The sequence below is a fragment of the Xyrauchen texanus genome, chromosome 18, assembly GCF_025860055.1.
Source record: "Xyrauchen texanus isolate HMW12.3.18 chromosome 18, RBS_HiC_50CHRs, whole genome shotgun sequence".
NCBI classification, from domain to species: Eukaryota; Metazoa; Chordata; class Actinopteri; order Cypriniformes; family Catostomidae; genus Xyrauchen; species Xyrauchen texanus.
The window spans coordinates 37348438-37368463 of NC_068293.1; the positions used below are offsets into that span (position 1 = coordinate 37348438).

At 42.4% G+C, this 20026-nt stretch overlaps 2 protein-coding genes across 3 annotated transcripts in view; both read right to left on the reverse strand.

The window, feature by feature from the left end:
* Positions 1-11487, reverse strand: part of LOC127658680 (calcitonin gene-related peptide type 1 receptor-like) — a 47913-nt gene extending 36426 nt beyond the window's left edge. The window contains exon 1 of the mRNA XM_052148094.1: positions 11315-11487. The gene's annotated coding sequence lies outside the window, so the exon portion shown is untranslated. The remainder of the gene's footprint in view (positions 1-11314) is intronic.
* A 1226-nt stretch (positions 11488-12713) lies between these two features.
* The window catches only part of LOC127658683 (thrombin inhibitor hemalin-like), a 36753-nt gene continuing 29440 nt past the window's right edge, over positions 12714-20026 (reverse strand). The window contains exons 3-7 of one of the 2 annotated variants that reach the window (XM_052148109.1): positions 18084-18254; positions 15924-16010; positions 14356-14421; positions 13580-13759; positions 12714-13314 (exon numbers count right to left, since the gene is read on the reverse strand). In XM_052148109.1, coding sequence (XP_052004069.1) covers positions 13247-13314; positions 13580-13759; positions 14356-14421; positions 15924-16010; positions 18084-18254 — 572 coding nt within the window. In that variant the 3' untranslated portion in view covers positions 12714-13246. The remainder of the gene's footprint in view (positions 13315-13579; positions 13760-14355; positions 14422-15923; positions 16011-18083; positions 18255-20026) is intronic. The other variant, XM_052148110.1, reaches the window with a different exon arrangement.

Here is a 20026-nt window from a genome sequence, read left to right on the forward strand (position 1 = left end):
CCCGCCTTACAGGCAAAATAGCAAATCACCTTTTAGATACAGATATCGCATGTCAATCAAACGAGAACATGTATGCGCATTAGCTTAACAAGATGGCATAATTGTGTTTTTTAGCATAATCTGCATTTTAAACACAATTTATTATACCAGTGGTGATGGAACGATACACCCCTCCTGTGGATCATCGCCGTCCTCGGTGACTTTTGCCCATTTGGCGGCACTTGAAAGGGCTCCCCTAAACCCAATGAAGAGTCTCATCACCGCTGCCTTTAAACACCAAGTGTGCCTCTCCTCGGGAGACCCGTCTCTACCTGCTGGGTCTTCGCAGGTTCCTTAACGGACCGGGAAGTGTCCAGTGCGAATTAGATGTTTTGCCGGACCTGCACCCCGGAACCCCGGCGCGAGTTAGATGCGATGCCGGGGATTGGAGCACACGTCGCAGCCGACGGGCCAGGATGCCGGGCTGCTATTCCCATCAAGTGACGAGGCCCAGGGAAGCTGGGCCACTCGAGCGAAGCCATTACTTCACGTGCCTCAGACTAAGTCATGGAGCGCGTCGCGGCCGCCAGGATCCCGCCCAGTATTACTATATTCGAGGCCTGATGCCACAACCACTATGTCCGTTACTTGCTTGCCCCCCACACAGTGAAACTGCTGATTTGAAATTAGTTCTTCTATCATAATCTTGACCAACCGTTTTGGAGATATAGGTCTTTCCTCATTCAAGTGAGATGATGCTTGTTTACATAGATAAAATAGCTGTCCAAACTGCCCAAGAGCATTCCAAAGACAGCCGCTGAGTGGACTGACTTACCTTGAAAAAGAGACTTTGTTGAAAGGATTCGGAAATACGTTTGGACTGTTATAATTCCTTTGTTTTTGTTTACATTCTTGAAATGGACTATATAGAAGGCAGAGATGTTTACCTTGAGGTCTTATTCTTTACCATATAGTATCTCATTAAGAAGTGTTACAAATAAAACATCAGCACCTTTGTGTTTGATGCAATGTGATCGTATTGACATTAGTGATTGAAATAGATATGATGGAAATTGCAGCATTCGTTACACAGCAGGATGCAATAAAAGGTTTGCCACTTCACCGCACATGAAATGTAATTAATCTAGAGGGAGGAAATGAAATGGTCCCATTATTCTGACTCCAGTTTAATAACTGAAACAATACCCTGAGGATAAATCTCTGTTTTCTTGCATTAATGCTAAGCATCTACTCATGGACCCTGACATTGCTGGTAATAAAAAATGCAGGACATATCAAGGCCTGTGTAAAGTGAAGCAAGAAAACTTTTAATTACCAGTGTTGGGGGGTAACTAACTAAAAGCAGAAACTCTACTAACCTAAATACATTTTTAAGTAGCGTCACAGTAGCTCAGCTGTTTTATAAAAGAGTAGCATTTCCAGTAACGCTACTTTTTCCAGTGAGTAACAGTGTAATGTGACACAATGCTACTTTGTTTTAAGAATGCAAATTGCCCACTTTTGGCACATTACAGTGAAGTAAACTTAGTGAACAATCAAACACTCTCTTTTAAAAACCCTATCAATCTCTCCCATATGAAGCTTGGAGAGTCAAATAAAATATATATATATATATATATATATATATATATATATATATATATATATATATATATATATATATATATATATTTACTGATCAATTTGAGTACATGTGCAAATTTTCCTTTGCAGTGTTCTCCTTTGTACTTCTTTCTTTATTAGAAATGTGTAGTGTCGCTAACGGTAGATTTACTGTAGTTTAAGCTACTTTCAATAATGAACAGCTTGTGGTCGGAGTTGTGGCACAGAATGCAGAGCATGTTATATAAGAGCCATTGGCTCACAACATGGGTTCAAATCTGGCTTAGGTCATGTCCTGGTCTCCTTCCTCTCCCATTTTACTGTCCAACCTGGTCTCATGACAGGCCCTAATAATAGTAGGAGATGGCGAAATCATACATGTTGTCTCTATTAAACATAAAACTTTTACTTCCATAGAGAAAAATAAATAAACCCACAAACAATGTTATTACCATTTTTCTTAAAGTTATCCTCTAACCCACCATAAAGTCTATGCCATAACCCAGACCCCCAAACCTAAACATTAATAACCTAATTCCTATTAACTTTAATAGGAAAATCACTGTTGTGTATCAATTTTAAATTCTGTTTATTGATAGATTAGTCTTTATTGGAATAAAAGTCATACTTTTTCATATGTGCCAAGTTACATATATGCTCAGGGGTGTATTAATTAGACAATAGACTTAGGATCGATGTCTTTTTATACAAATCGATTATTTTTTTTTTTTTTACGATGATTATCGATATATTTTGGCCCATTTTCTAGACATAAATAGGGCTACTCTTTGGACAATAGCTTTTGTCTCTTCCAATGTATTTCTCAACTTTGGAAAGAGGGTTGCACACTGGACACGTCTAGCACACAACATGGTGCATTCTAAAATTCTTAACAATTCTGTCAAGATCTAAATGTCAGCAGCACCCAGCTATGGATCCGGAGGCTACTCAAAATTCTGCCACACTACAGAGCGCAACTTAAATTGTTTTAGATTAAATTTGATGTCACTTTATTCATTCTAGAAGAAGTACAAAAATCAATAATCAATATAGCGATATTTTGTGACATTCTTAGTAGACGTGCAGCTAATTATATAACCAGTGTGCACACACTATTTCAAGCCAACCAGTGGGACCACAAGCAGATAGCTCAGAGAGACAAGCATGCTTTGCTTTCATACTGGGGACAGGATCATGATATCTATATTTGCACTAAAGCATTTTGGCATTGTTTACTGTCTGCTCTCTGCATTTCCGTGACGGAGGTGCGGGGTGAGTCATGGTGATGGCACAGTAACTAAATGCAATGTCGGCAGGGCATGAACACAGCTTTGTTTCACTGACATTAAATCCTCCTTGAAAGCACCACTCAACTCGAAGAAACACATCCGTGCTTTGAGGCTCCACACTCAGATCCACACAAAAGGCACTTAAATGGCAAGGCTATAGAAATTATCTAAGCACTTTAACAAGTTCTATGAGGTGATTACTTTGCTCTTCAAGATCTAAGAAACAAATCCACTCTCATTAGACACCTTTGCCAGCTCACATCCCCAGAGATGAACCTTTTATTTTTTTAAGGCACTACAGCTGAATTCACAGAAAGAAAGACAAATATTTCACTCCCCAGCACTATTCATTATATGGCATGTTTATGGAAATTAGCTATATTTGAGATTAGACTAGATTACAAAAAAAGGAAAAAAGTGAATAATTATTGCTTTAATAGTGCTATGGGTGGTTGCCAGAGCGTTGCTATGTGGTTGCTAGGGTGATTTGGCTTAATGCTTACTGACCTAAAAGTCAAATGAGCCAACTCCCAAGTCTCGATGATATACTAGCACCTCCGTCAATGTGTTTTCCACCCAAATTAAATTATGATCTCTTAGAAAAGTTATCGCACACCTCTCATCAATGTGAATGGGAATTCATGTCCAAAGCACAAATAGTTACACAACGAAGTTTAATACTAAGCTCATATGCAATCAGTGGATTTTTTTTTTTGTCATTTTCTGTGCTGAATTTTCTTTATTTTCTTTAATTTTTTTATATGCATTGGATTTAAACTTGTAAAATGTTCATATGTGTTAAACAAAGTGAGCGCACTACAGTATTAATACAAATTAGCCAAAATATTTCATTAAGCAAACCCACAAAGGGTGGGGGATGTGTAGACATTTATGAACCATGAGTGTCCAAATTCAGCAGAAATACACTATATATTAGCCCATTTTTAAGATTTACGCATTTCAATTTTCATTTCAACAATTTCCATCAAATTTAATTGTGTAATTTGTAACAAAATGACATGTATAAAACTTACAGTATATTTAGGTTTTGTATTTAATTTTGTTAAAGATAACTCAATTCAATTTGATGGAATTTTGGTATGAAACTGAAATGCATAAATTTTAAAATAATTGTAATAATTTTATTGAGTGTATGTGGAATTGTCTGCAGAACCATGCATTCACATTCTGAGTAATAGGCCTACTAGTAAAAGGTATAAGACAAAATTCCACATAAAAGATCTCAGTAAGACGCAGCCTGTCAAACTGAGACGTGTGATTCACGCTCCTATCTATCAGCCAATTCCATAAAGACATTTTTAGTAATCAGTCTCCCACCAACTCTAAAGCATTTCATCCATACAGACTGGTGCTTAATCATTCAGGCAAAAAACTCACAATTTCCAAGGCTATCTTTTGGCTATTAATAATCAAATTTTTGTCCTCCTGAGAGAGATTGTCAGGGGTCTTCTGTCAGTATTGTGGTGAGGTGTCAACACTTGTATTTACAGTTACTTCACGATTCTGGTATTTTATATTATTGCCTCAGTTCCTGGCACTGGTGGGTCTTAATGAAGTAGAACAATAGAACTAAAACTAAGATGGCATAGAAAAATATTATATTTAAAGTGACCTTAATAAATTATAAGACCTTAATAAGTTAATGCATTCGTTTCAGGTTTGCCTGGTTTGATATCAAAACAGACACTTTCTTTTCAGTATATATCAAACTAATATATATATATATATATATATATATATATATATATATATATATATATAATCCGATCAGCCACAACATTAAAACCACCTGCCTAATTTTGATAACAGCACCAACCCGCATCTCAGAATAGATGTAAAATACTCAAACCAGCCTGTCTGGCATCAACAATCATTCATGCGATTATCTAATCAGCCTATCATGTGGCAGCAGTGCAGTGCATAAAATCATGCAGATGTGGGTCAGAAGCGTCTAGGTTACGTATGTAACCTCCGTTCCCTGATGGAGGGAACCAGACGTTGTGTCAGAGAAGGGACACTAGGGGTCTCTCTTGAGTGCCGATATTCACCTCTGGACTATGAAAAAAGGCCAATGAGAGTTGGCAACCAGTATTTGCATGTCCCGCCCCCGGACATACGGGTATTTAAGCGGCGCAAATACGGGAGTTCATTCAGGATTTTTCTGAGGAGCCGGAAATGGTCCACTTTTATAAGTGGACCCCTAGTGTCGCTTCTCTGACACAACTTCTCGTTCCCTCATTCAGGGAACGGAGGTTACATACGTAACCTAGACGTTCCCCTTCTGTCGCTCTCTCCACGTTGTGTCAGAGAAGCGACACTAGGGGTCCACTTATAAAAGTGCCATGCGCTGAGCCGTGTACGTGAACTGCTGATACAGGAGCGAGCAGGTATTCTTACGTGCAGGATGACCAACTGTATCAGGCTGCACATACCCTTCCCCAATGCCCCATTTAAGCCATCAGGATTCCTTATCATTACCCTGGAGGGGAACAAGGTGCTGGCCGCCAACGTGGGAACGGGCCAAGCCTGGCCGGGCCTCTTTTCTCTCTATGTTTCTCGCATAGAGCAACTAAGGCCGGGGCCCTTACACGCATTGAGGGAAGGGGGTCTTAGCCCTTATTCAGGGCAGAGAAGACCCTACCGAGGCCACGCCTACCCGAGAGGGGAGGCAAGTTTAAGTGGCAAAACCATCAGAGGCCTGCTTAGGGCCTATGTGGAAAAGTCGGTGCGGTGGTGGATCCAGCCTCATAGAGGGGGGAACATACAGCACGGCAGCCGAGGCAGCCATGACTGCCTAAGGGAAACACGGGAGTCAGCTCGCCAGAGGGGACAGAACCGTGGTGTTACACACAGGGGGAGTCCGAGGGAGGCCTTACCTGTGGAGCACCTATACCAGTACAGGGTAGCTTGCGGTACATGCAGTGGCTTGGGTCAGCGAGTTCCTCCGCTGAACTGCGACCCACGAGGGCTAGGGAGGAATCGACCAGTGTCCCAAACCTGAGATCTCCTGGGAATGAAGGCGCACTGTTTCCCCTGGTTAGGGGGAAGGGCACTGGGTGCAAGCGATTCACCCGGTCAGATCGTGGGCATGCCACCGAGTTCTACGGGCTCGGTACCTGAGAAAACACGGGACGATTCTGACTCAACTCGGAGATTGTAGAATCTCGCAAAAGTGTTAGGTGTTGCCCAGCCCACTGCTCTACAAATGTCTGCTAGGGCAGTGCCCCTAGCCAGTGCCCATGAGGACGCAACACTCCTGGTGGAGTGAGCTCGGACCCGCAAGGGGGGAGGGCACGGCCTGGGTGTGATAAGCCAGGGAAATGGCGTCGACAACCCAGTGGGCGAGTCTCTGCTTGGAGACAGCATTCCCTTTCTGCTGTCCCCCAAAGCAGACGAAGAGCTGCTCAGTGTCTGGTGCTCTGTGTGCGGTCCAGATAAATACGTAAAGCACGTACTGGACACAGCAGTGAAAGGGCTGGGTCTGCCTCCTCCCGGGGCAGCGCTTGCAGGTTCACTACCTGATCCCTGAAGGGCATGGTAGGAACCTTGGGCACATAGCCCGGTCGCGGTCTTAGGATCACGAAAGTATCTGCCGGACCGAACTCCAGGCAAGCGTCGCTAACAGAGAACGCATGCAGGTCCCCGACCCTCTTGATGGAAGCGAGCGCGATCAGCAGGGCAGTCTTGAGAGAGAGGGCCCTGAGTCCAGCTGAGTCAAGCGGCTCGAAGGGGGTCTCTGGAGGCCCGTAAGGACGACTGAGAGATCCCAGAAGGGGAACAGGTTAGGCCGGGAGGGAGTTATCCTCCGGGCACCTTTTAGGAACCTGACGATTAAGTCGTGCTTAACAAGAGACTTGCCGTCTACCGTGTCGTGGTGGGCCACGATAGCGGCGACATACACCTTGAGGGTGGAGGGGGACAGCCTCCTCTCCAGCCTCTCCTGAAGAAACACGAGCACTGACCTAACTGCGCACTTCTGCGGGTCTTCGGCTCGGGAAGAACACCAGTCCGCGAACAGACGCCACTTTAGAGCATAGAGATGCCTGGTAGAGGGGGCTCTGGCTTGATTTATTGTATCTATGACGGTCGGTGGTAGGCCGGCTAGATCTTCCGCATCCCGTCCAAGGGCCAGACGTGGAGGTTCCAGAGGTCTGGGTGCGGGTGCCAGAGCGTGCCCCGTCCCTGAGAAAGAAGGTCCTTCCTCAGGGGAATTCGCCAGGGAGGGGCTGTCGTGAGGAGCGTGAGGTCCGAAAACCAAGTCCGGGTAGGCCAGTAAGGGGCTACCAGAATGACTTGCTCCTCGTCCTCCCTGACCTTGCATAGCACCTGTCCAAGAAGGCTCACTGGGGGAATGCGTACTTGCGCAGCCCCGCAGGCCAGCTGTGTGCCAACGCGTCTGCCCCGAGGGGAGCCTCTGTCCGGGCATACCAGAGCAGGCAGTGGGAGGTTTCTTGGGAGGCAAACAGGTCTACCTGAGCCTTGCCGAACCGGTCCAAAATCAGCTGGACCGACAGGGGGTGGAGCCTCCACTCTCCGCCAGGCAAGCTTTGTCTTGACAGCGCGTCCGCTATCACATTGAGGTTGCCAGGAATGTGAGTGGCGCGCAGTGACTTGAGTCACTGCTGACTCCAAAGGAGGAGACGACGGGCGAGCTGTGACATGTGGAGGGAGCGTACTCCGCCTTGGCGGTTTATGTAGGCTACGACCGTGGTGCTGTCTGTCCTGACTAGGACGTGTTTGTTCCGAATTAACGGGAGAAACTTCTGCAGGGCCAGAAAAACAGCCAGCAGCTCTAGGCAGTTGATGTGCCAGCGCAGCGGCCTCGGTCCCAACCCAATTTGGAGGCGCCGGTTGTGACCAGAACGCGTCGGGACACCTGCTGCAAGGGTACTCCTGCCCTTAGGAAGCAGAAGTCTGTCCAGGGTTTGAAGGTTTGGCGGCAGGCAGAGGTAACCGAGACGAGCATGGTGCCGTGACGAGCATGGTGCCGCGGCGCCATGCTCGTCTCGGGACTCGAGTCCGGAGCCAGTGCTGAAGTGGTCTCATATGCATCAACCCCAGCGGCGTGGCCATATGCCCCAGGAGCTGTTGGAAACGTTTTAGCGGGACCATGGCACCTGGCTTGAAGGAAGCAAGGCATTTCAGCACTGACTGAGCACACTCGTTGGAGAGACGTGCTGTCAATGGGACTGAGTCTAACTCCAGACCGAGAAGAGATGCTCTGGACCGGGCAGAGCTTGCTCTTTTCCCAGTTGACCTGAAAGTTGACCAAGCGGCTGAGGTGGCTGAGCACCTGGTCTCTGTGTGCGCATAGTAACTCTCGGGAGTAGGCCAGTATGAGCCAGTCGTCGAGGTAATTGAGTATGCGTATGCCGGCTTCTCGGAGCGGGGCAAGAGCTGCCTCTGTGACTTTCGTGAAGACGCGAGGGGACAGAGACAGGCCGAAGGGGAGGACTTTGTACTGATACGCCTGGCCATCGAACACGAACCTTAGGAAGGGGCGGTGTCGAGGGCGAATTGAGACGTGGAAGTACGCGTCCTTCAGGTCTACCGCTGCGAACCAATCTAGATGCCGGATGCCGGATGCCAGATAAAATTTGTTTCTGGGTGAGCATTTTGAACGGGAGTTTGGACAAGGTCCGATTGAGAACTCGCAGGTCCAAGATCGGTCGTAAGCCGCCGCCTTTCTTGGGTACAACAAAGTAAGGGCTGTAGAAACCCTTCTTCGTTTCGGTTGGAGGGACAGGCTCTATCGCGTCCTTTAATAGAAGGGAGGCGATTTCTTCGCGCAGGGAGAGGGCATGTTGGCCATGTACTGCGGAAAAATGTACGCCCACGAAGGGGGGCGGAGACCTGGCAAACTGAATTGCGTAACAAAGTCGAATGGTCCGGTGCAGCCAGCGTGACGGGTTGGGCAGTGAAAGCCACGCCTCTAAACTCTGTGCTAGGGGCACCAAGGGGATGGGTTTTTTGGACGTACCCGGTGGGGCTTCGCAGCAGTGCGGAACAGGTAACGCGGCATCGGGAGGCAACGTGGCATCCCGAGGCTCTGGTGCTGAGAATAATCTCAAAGCCCTTACCTTGCTCCGCGCACCCGGCAGGGGGCGGGTTCTTGACTGAGGAGGAGGTCTGATGTTGACGTCCTCTGGACTCGTCTGAACCGGCCGGCCGGGGAACAGTCGTGGCGCTGAAGGCGGGGACACCGCCTCCATGGTGCTCTACAGGTCCGGGAAGGGAGTACGGGGCGACCTCGCCAGGTGGTAGGGGTACCGGGGCATAGATGGATCGCAACCGCCCTATCCACCTGGGGAATCGCCTCATACCCATGGCGCGCTCTGCCGTCGAGCGGTGTGACGAGTGGAGAGGGGTGCTCTCCACGAAGACGTCAGCTCGTCATGCACTTCCGGGAAAAACGGGACCGGGGGGGCGAGGCTGTGAGCGGCGCCCAGACCCAAGGAACCAGTATTCCAGCCGTGATGGTTGTGGGGAGGATGGAGGGTTCCAATCCAAGCCCACGCTGTCGGCTGCCCGGGAAATCATGTCAGTCATCTGTGCGTCAGCCTCAGCCTGGGCATGCAGGCCCGAAAGCGGCAGCCCAGGGGAGTCCTCAGCATCAGATAACCCACCCTCCGATGCCGCGGCGAGCTCATCTGCTTCCATCGCAAGAGGGTCGGCAGACTGGCTGTGAGGCGAGTCACTGCTGCCTCGAGCACGGACGGGAATCAACGAGCGTGTCGGGTGCGGGTGGTCCGAGGGGCGTACCCGGTGGAGCTGCACCCGCTGCCATCCCCAAATCACCTCCATCGCCAGCCGCATCGTCCTCAATCCCGTGGGAAGCAGGAGCGACACGGGGGGCGGCTGGAGTGGCTTGCTCACGGTTGTAAGCAAGCCGCGACCGCAACGTTGTCATGGTCATGTTCTCGCAGTGAGAACACAAACCATCCACAAACGCAGCCTCGGTGTGATCGCTACACAGACACACGAGACAGCGCCTGTGGCCGTCGGAAGCGGAGAGCACTCTACCGCATCCAGAAACAACACAGGGGCGGATGGGCATCTTTATAAAGACGCGTCCTTAAAAGGACGTTCAATGCCGCTGTGTTTTGCTCTTTTAGAAGAAATTACTCTTTTAAATAAAATCACTCTTTTAGGGAAAAAACTCGTGAGAGTTTTTAAATCTCCACTGTCGATGCGCCCAGGGGCAGGAATGCACAGCCGTGCAAACAGGAGAAAGCCACTGTTGTGCACCGTAGAATCCAACAGCATGCAGCAGAGGGATAACAGGAACTCGGTGTTTACACGCAGCAGTTGCAGACACGACCATCGGCTCCGAAGAAATTTTCTGAATGAACTCCCGTATTTGTGCCGCTTAAATACCCGTATGTCCGGGGGCGGGACATGCAAGTACTGGTTGCCAACTCTCATTGGCCTTTTTTCATAGTCCAGAGGTGAATATCGGCGCTCAAGAGAGACCCCTAGTGTCGCTTCTCTGACACAACGTGGAGAGAGCGACAGAAGGGGAACTTCAGTTAATGTTCACATCAACAATAGAATGGAGGGAAAAAACGTGATCTAAGTGATTTGGCCCATGGCATGATTGTTGGTACCAGACTGGGCTGGTTTGAGTATTTCTGTAACTGCTGATCTCCTGGGATTGTCATGCACAACAGTCTCAAGAATTTACTCCAAAGGTGCCAATAACAAACAACATCCAGTAAGCGGCAGTTCTGCACATGGAAATGCCTTGTTGATAAGAGAGGTCAACAGAGAATGGCCAGACTGGTCAAACTGACAAAGTCTACAGTAACTCAGATAACCTCTCTTTATATATGTGGTGAGAAGAATCTCAGAATGCTATTCTGAGATGCGGGTTGGCACTGTTTTGGCGTCATGAGGGGGACTTACACAATATTAAGCAGGTGGTTTTAATTTTGTGGCTGATCGGTGTGTGTTTGTGTGTGTGTGTGTGTATAGCCTAAGATTTTATTGTATTGTCCGTGTAATCTAGTTTCGACCATTCTACTCTTTCCATAAACAAGCATACACACACAAGCTTGCCCCCCACGCAGAACACACAACTCGTTCGCTCGATCTCTGCGGTGTGCTTTTACAAGGCAAGAAAAAATAAATAAATAAATAAATAGAGCCAAAACTGCATTTCAGAAATTTCAATGAAATAACTCCAACAGTCCAATAGACACAAGCGCTGTTTATTTCTCGGTTGAAGCGCTGATCAGTTCATACATAGTCTGGAAACCCATTCAGTGACTGTGCTCTGTAAATATCATAACATGACATAAAGCCCATTTGATAAGAGAGGCTCCAAGACTTGTTGGAATATTGAATTACCTGTCTATATGCATTATTTTCCAGCTGGTAATCGGTATCAAGCATTTCCTTACCTGTATATTAAGTAAGATCCGAAGATGTTCAAATAGAAACAAGTGCGCCTTCTTTATGTTTTAACGCATATGCAGTCAGTAGTTTCCTTAATGAAGTCACAATGGCATGTAACAACATAACACTGTCACAGTGCCAGTTGACAGAGCGCAGCAGAACGCAGCGTGCACGCGCAGCTAGATGTGAATGACGACGGCTGTCAGGTAGGTTGTAAGATATTCAGTGTAGTATCTTCCTGTTACATCACTGCTTATCCCCGCCTCACTGGCACACTACTTTCCTTTACTAAAATTATTAAAAGACAAAATAAATAAATAAAATAAAAAATCGAATAAAAATCAAGACTATTTATGATTATTAAATGTCAAGATTTTTTTTTTTTAAAGTGACCTCCCATAATTAGTGTTTTTATTAATTAATTTAGATTTATATAATTGTAGTTTGTATTCTGTTTTCTTGCATTAAGAAACACTGTTTGCATAACCAAAGATTGTAGTAATTTTCTTCATTATAATGTGACTTTAATCATTGTAGTGCACCTTGATACGCATAATCGAAACTGCTTATTCTACTCATTGTTATTGCATTATCTCATTATAATTAGTTTAATTTTTTTGAATACCTGCCAGCAGGTTCTGAGAAACATGGACAATAGGCTAATGAGTCAATTATTAAGGCCCGTTAAAATGCCTTAGTTCAATTAAAAGTGCGTTTGTAGGCATTTCCACACCTAGTACAAACTATCTAGTAGTGAACTCCACAGTACCTTCTTAGGAGTGACAGCGCCATCTGGTGTAGAAAAGAAGTATCGTGTGTGTGCGTTTGTACTACAGTGTGGGAACCAAATGTCCCCACAAGGATAGAAATCCTGAGACCACCTAACTTGTGGGGCCAAGCCAGCGGTCCCAGGGGTTTAATGGCTTCTTAAACATAACAAATTATGTTTTTATTTTTACAAATGTAAAAATGCAAAAAGGTTTCTGTGAGGGTTAGGATTAAGGTAGGGTTAGGGAATATAAATTATTGTCAGATATGTATAAAATCAATAAAGTGCATGGAAGTCTATGGAGAGTCCCATAATGATATAAAAGCAAGTTTGTGTGTGTGTATATTTTGTGAAGTGTGTGCACGCACGCATTAAAAGGTTTAAGTTAAACACTTAAAATGACACAAATGTATTATTATTTTGTAGATAAATATAACTTGTGTATACACAATCATAACTATACTGTTTTGAGTACTGGCCTGAAACTCACACTAGCCCCTAACTGTTCTTATCGTTGAGCCTGGAATAAGTCTTGAATGGTCAGCAGGTTAGCTTCTGTATATTTTACTTTTGTTAAAGTATGCTTGTTTATATATTATTAGGGCACCTTAAAAACAGACACAATTCCTATTGGGGGTTATCATTTCCCCTAGTCATTATTTTTTATTGATTTTTTACAAAACAACAAGAGTTTAGGGCCACAGTGCAATTTTATAGCAAATTGCTGTCACAAATATTCTTACGTATTTGGAGTGTATACGTGTAATAAAAAGACGAATGATTGGTAATTTAAACATTGAGAACAATTTTACACAAAACAAACAATTATAATAAAAAAAATAAATAATAGAAAAAGGATTTAGAACCCTCATCAAATATTTATAACAACCATAATTATTCCGTGTTAAATAGCCCCATTGTGAATAATAAAAATGTAATGTAAATTAGTTATTTATTCCCCAGAAAACAATATAGAGTATAGGCTGAAAATGATCTTGTGTTGTACACTTAAAATACGCAACATCTCTTTTTATTTGAAGTCCAAGTTGAAATCCATTATTACTCCATAAATGATTTATGAATGACAATAATCTGTGGGTCAAATACAGGTAGATACTGTTTCTTATTTTCTCTACCATGATACACGAAGTACACAATGTTGTTTGTCCTAGACAGTTCGAAATAGGATGTTTGATTTCCTCGTCTTGATTCGTATTTCCTTTCTATGGTGGTGATCTGAAATAGACAAACATTTCAACAAAAACTGCAATTTGCAATGTAAATGCAAACTGATACAATACAAAAGTTTAGAGAAAAACATAACAGAAATTATTACAATTATAGTCTCCCATGCTAAAGTAACCCAAACTTTGGAGATAACTGCAATTATAAAACTACTGTAGATGTACTACTAAACAAGATCAGTAAACCGCAATTTTATTACCCTTAGCATGAGTAATATTAAACCCACAGACATAAACAAGGGCGACAGGCAACTCACCTTTCATGCACATATTTTTGCATTGTCTCTTGTGGGCAAAGTTGTTTATGTTTCCTCCACAGCCACTGTACTTAAACATCTGGCATTTCCCAATCCTGGAGTTGTAGGCGAATCGTTTCTCTGAGCCATTACATTCACCCCTATCAATTGGACTCATGCAGACCTCAGAGGGTGTTAACTCTGAAATGGGAAAACAATACAAGGAAAATGTCAATACCAGTTACCAACTTCAAATAATATTTCATACACATTACATGCTCATGAGCCACAAGATAGCAGTAAAATCTTCCCCTACAGTGGCACTCAAAAGTATTTGGACACTTAAGCCACACTTAAAAATGAGTGATTGTAATTTAATTACATAACAAAATATCAAACCAAGTGGCATTTATTTTAAATAAAGACAGTTTGTACAACCAATGGAAGCCAGAGGGAATATTCTGGAATCAGTTTGATTATTTTTGTAATTTCGTTTGGTGATGCCAGCCTGTCTCTTGACAAAATCTCTGTAGCAAATAGGGATATCATGTGCCCTGGGGCCGTGGAGCATATAGCAGCTCTTCACTGTCAATATAAACAGAAGGAAGCAGAAAACATGGCTGCTTCACTTCCTCCTGGACTCAGAGAAACAGACTGTCTGTCATTAAGGCACAGCTGTCTAGAATCCTCTGCCTCTGCCTTCACTTCACAGCCAATGCGTGCCTGTGTGTTCATATGTTTTGCATGCATATGTATGGGATGTGTGACTTGTGTTTTATTAGTTCCGTTGGTCACACCTGCATCTTGGGAAGCTGGTTGCGTCACTCTATGCTGTGGTGAATGTGCATTCAAAGGAACGTCATCTAAAAATAATGAAATACTTTAGTAAAACAATAATTCAATAGATACAATATGACTTTCAGGAAATATTGATAAACGAAGCCCATGTTCTCTAGAAATAAGTCTTCCAAAACTCATTAAGGTGCACCAGTAGCCTAGGCAGAATCTACGCTATTGATTGCATGAGATCTGTAAACTTTTAATTTATTTAATTTGATTTTTTGCTATTTTTTCCAGCCAAGGGCATATATACTGTAGGACATTTAGCTACTAAGGGTTGTCTACTTTAAGAATATTTAAAGATCATTAAACAATATTCAGAAATGTACATTAAGGAAGTTTTATTTTTATTTTACATGCGTATGGAACATTAGGATGTAAGATATATTGAAGATATATTGAACACTATAAGGGGATTCTGAGGATTTACCCTAGAGATTGTTGAAAATTTAAAAACAGAATAGACATTTTAACCATAGATGGACCATTTTTGGTCATTTTTTCCTAACTAAATTTCCTGCTGTCTTTGGACAGATAAAAATGATGGATAAAAACAATGGATATGGGTATTGTTGCTATGTCTCTGCTATGGTTTACTGTCAATAAAATGTCTTTTTTTCCCTCACTGTGTCACTGAGTTGCAATTCTACTCTTGTTAAAGTGGAGGAGCAATGACGCTGCTGCGATAGCGAGGTAAGAGAAAAAAAGCATAAAGGAATGAGGTTCTGAGGTAGAGAAAAAATATTCAGTTACTCCTGACTGTTTCAAAAATTTATTCATTCAGTTTGTATCATCCAAAATAATTTATTTCAGAGGAGCTTATTTATGCTATCACAATCTGCTTTTGATGCAAATAATAGAAGTTATAACCTATACCTTTCATAATCAATCCATCTATATGATATTTGTAATTAACTTGAAATAATGTGGATGGAGTTTTGAGTTTTAGGAGTTTGACAGCATTTCAACATGCTATGTTAATTTAATTCAGCATCTTATGTCAAATCAATCTAGTTTTAATGAACAGGTTTGAAGTTATTTAATACCTATAACCTAATTAATCCACCAGCACACCCAGGCCCACCTGTGGCTACGCCAAGGGTGCACAAAGTATTTTTTCTGCTAAAAGTTTAGCATGCAAATTCATGAATTGTACTGTTCAGTGACCACAAAAGCTTTTTTACATAACGTTGGTCCACCTTTATCGGGACAGGCATATTTAGATTACATGACCAGCCGAAAACTACTACTGTATGCCATAAATTAATCATGGGTGACAAATGCACCTACGAATCTGGTATTTCTACAATTGCCTTCATAACAGAAAAAAATTGCTTTTGCATGATACTTCTATAGGTGTCAGTTTAAAGACAAAACCAAAAACATGTAACAAAAAGTTACTTTGTGCATCTTTAAACAAAGATCATTGAAAAATATCCAATGGAAAGTATTATTATTATTATTATATATATATTTTTTCTTTTGATAAAATTGATAAGAAGTAAATGTGAGTTATCATGCATACTATGTTTAGCGAGGTGTTCTGCAGCAGGTTTGGCTTCTACTTTCTCTGGTTTAGCTGGAGCATTCACCTCCATGTGGTTCGAATTAACTAAAAAGAGGAAAGAAAATAAAAATAATTTAAATAAAAAACATTTTAATACTTGTCTTCTCATGACAGAGGCACCTTTCTGTCTCAGGCAGCACAAACATGTACCATTAATACATTTCCTGTCTGTCTGTCCAGGTTTAGTGATTTTATATTTGTATGCTTACACAAACATTCATTTAATTTTGTTCAGTAATTTTCAACATGAAAAAAGTAGTGAAGTGTTTTGGTGTCTTAGTTTAGGTTTTTGTGCTTTCGTGTTTACTTTTATTTGAACTATTAGACAATTTGAGGCCTCTTAACTGGTTTTGCTTGGACATAGAGTGATGGCTCAATACAGTAAATTTTGTATTGTACAAATGTAAGTAAAAATGTCCTTACAATCAAACATTGAAATGTATTAATATTACCAAGTACTGCAGAGGCCAAATAATATACAAAATTATTAACATGACATAGTTTATATAAACACACATTATTTTATTTTTTTGGTAAATTGTTGTGATGTAGTCAGATCTATTTTCTTTCTTTTGAAAACTCAATAGGATTGTCTTGAAAACTTTAGTTTGAGTGTTTGGTGTCAAAATGAATTACGATGGTTTACTCAACAACAAACTGCCATCGGCACAAAGAATGTTTATCCTTGTTGCATTTTGGGTCTCGACCTACCAGCTGAGAACCACTGATATGCCTAACCATGACAAAGACAAACTTGGTTAACACTACTAATGCTTTGCTGAGAAATCTGCATTTGCAGTTATACTAGTTCTACACTGACAGTGACTATTCAACTTACTGCTTTAAAATGCATACAGATGCATAGGTAGCTGTAATAACCTGCCGGGCATTATTGCCTGCCGCACCTGCACCAGTGCCTTCAGCCCAGATACAGGGTCATCGGCTGGGAGCCACCTATCTTCAATGATTTGCCCCTTTAATACTGGAACATCTCCTGGTGTTGGGGCAGCGGTCCCAGCCATCCCCCGCAGCTGGACACCGGATTCGCTCCAACGCTTCTCATCCTTGCCTTCCCATCCAGACATCCTTCCTTCACAAAATACTTGCAACCAGGTTTCAATATTCTATAATACCTCGACACCATCATATGCTTCAGTCTGTTGGCCAACTGGCACCGAGATGTGTACTCAGTGCCCTACTGGCACTTGCACCGTATCTCTCGGTAACTTAGTGCCACCGGTTCCGTATGGCATATTACCTCAGGACAAGCCCTCAGCACATATCACCCAGGTTACCTTATCCTCAGTTTCCTACTTCTGAACCCCCCACTTTTGTCCTTCCTTCTTAATCATAGCTAGAAACTCATAGCCTTTCTCAGCTTCCTCTGCCAATTCCTTCAGAGACATTTTTAAAGCTGCTCCATGATGCCAATGTCTCTAAATAGGTGCATTGATGTTCCCATAAATCCACGGCACCCAAGCTCCACAGAGTAGGTGGCAGTCCTCCATCCATTTTCCCTGCACTCTGTGGCCAGATCAGCATATTTTAGCTTCTTCCTCTCATAGGCTCCAGACCCTCTTCCCAAAGAACAGTAAGCTCAATCATTACTATTTTCCTAGCTGAAGTCAACCACAACACTATATCCGACCTCAAGGAGGTAATGGCACCCTCGGTAGGAAATTTTTGCAGCTGGCCAATGTTGAACATCATTGACCAATCACTTCTAGGTGCCAAAATTGATCTTGCTTCCCTCCATGCGGTGCCTTGTGCGGCACCTGCCTTTTAAACAAAATCAAGGACCTGATCATGCCGCCTCCTGTACTGTCCCATCATCCTGGGACAACTCTTCCTTACTACTGTTTCACCAAATCTATCTATGCACCGGATCCCCTCCAACGCCTCTCATCCTTGCCTTCCCATATAATGCTGACTGAATTACAACAACAAGGCTAAATTTGTGTCAGAGTTATAACTGTTGTACTATGGAAAGAACATTATTAAAAGCACAGCATATCAAAAGGCTGAAACCTTGTCATACATATCACACAGCTTGTACTGTCTATAAACAATATGTCATTATTCAAAATTGCAGAGAAAAGTTTTATTGCTGGTACATACGTATACATCGGGTCTGGCATTCTTTTTTGGTATTGAAGTTGTTGGCATTCCCAAAGCAACCACCATAAAAGAATTGTTTGCATTCCTGGCTCTTGTGATCGAAGAAATAGCGAGGCACCAGCCCTCGACATGGCCCGGGTTCATCCTCCAGGTGGCATGGACTCTTATTCTCTAAAAACAAGTAAAAAGACATGACAGACCATAAATCATGTGTTTCCTTATTTAACATCATGGAAAGTTCTTTGTCATCAACTTCAGACTGGAAAACAAATGAAAAGTGTCATAAGCAATTCTGCATAAGAGATGCGCATGCAGGGAACATTTGCACAATAGAGGGACCATTAAATATTAATGAAGGTATTGGGTTTTTCACAATTAAACTAGACACATTTTGGAATTGAACCCTCATAGAAAAAAAGGTTCTGTTTAAGGTACAAATCCGTTACTGTGGTGGTAACCTTGTTTTAATAGGTTTACATATTTGTACCCTTAAAGGTACACTTAGAAACTTTTTGCTCATGTAATTTTGGACTTGCAGTGACACCTAGTGTTGTGAATGCAGCATCATTCAAAATCTATAGTTTTCAGTTACAGATGCCATTGTAGAAATTCATCCCACGAGAGTGGTCATGATTGTATACATATTTTTCAAAATTTAAATTAATTTAATTAGGAATAAAAAAAAACTTAATGGGGAAAAAAATGACTGAGTGCACCTTTAAGGAGAATTTTTTGTTATGTTTTCTTTTCATCCTTTTTTCTTTTCCCCCAAAAGAACAAAACATATAAATGTAACTTCAAAATGTACTCAATAGGTCCTTAGTGTACAATTAAGTACCCAAAATGAGTTATAATATTTTTACTTAAAGTACAAAAAGGGTACCAGCCCAGTGACGTCTGTTTAACCTTAAAAAGTACCTTTATTCCTGAAAGTGAATACTACAGCAATATCTTACAGCAGCAACAACTGATCCCTATTCCCTTAACAAATACCCTGGATATAAGCCACAGACAGACTGGAGTGATTGATATCGTTTAGCTCCATTTATATCACATATCCTGTTGACAAATTAATGGCTGAATTCCAAGGCTCAACAGATGAAAGAAATCCCTGCTGTATTTCCACTATGTAATGCAGAATCTTTTTTATTTACACAGCAAATTTAAATAATCCCCTTAAGTGGTCATATATCAAGAAGAAAGGCAGCTTTAGTTCAATCAGCTGTGAGAAATAATCAAGGCATTTCGTTTTTTCCCTCTTCTTCACGCTAAATTGGGTTTAGAAGTGAATGATGAGCAGAGCTAACCTGATCATACACTGTATATTACAAAGTGACCACACAGATTGAATCCAGTCTTTGCTGATTACGGCTTTTAAATTTAATTCAACGTTAATAGCGGTGTCGCTAACTTAAAATGTGATTAAGGGTCAGGATCAAAACTGTGGGTAAACAAAAACAAATTACAGTATAAGAAGGTGGAGACAGACTACTTGAAATAAAATGAATGGGAAAAAAGAAAAGCTCACTAAGCCAGCTTTAATAATGGAAGACATGCCTCAGTCACAATTCGCTTTTTTAATTGTATAGAAAACATTTCAATTAATGTGAACGGTGACTGAGGCTAACATTCTCTATCATCTCCTTTTGTGTTCCAAGGAAGAAAGAAAGGTTTGGAACAACATGTTTGACATTAGCAAAGACCTTTGCTAAGATATTTTATCTATGTTGTTGCCTATAATAAGATACCAGGATTAATCCAATAATTAGTAAACCATTAGTGGCTTTGGATAATAAGCATATATCGTTATTTGTAAAATTAAGAGAAACCCCCTTATACTATTTCCACACTACTGTACATAAAGAAGTGGGAGTATTCTTAACACACTGCATTGGATACTGAATTCTGATACTGTCATGTCCCAGACAGTTGTCCTAACCGAG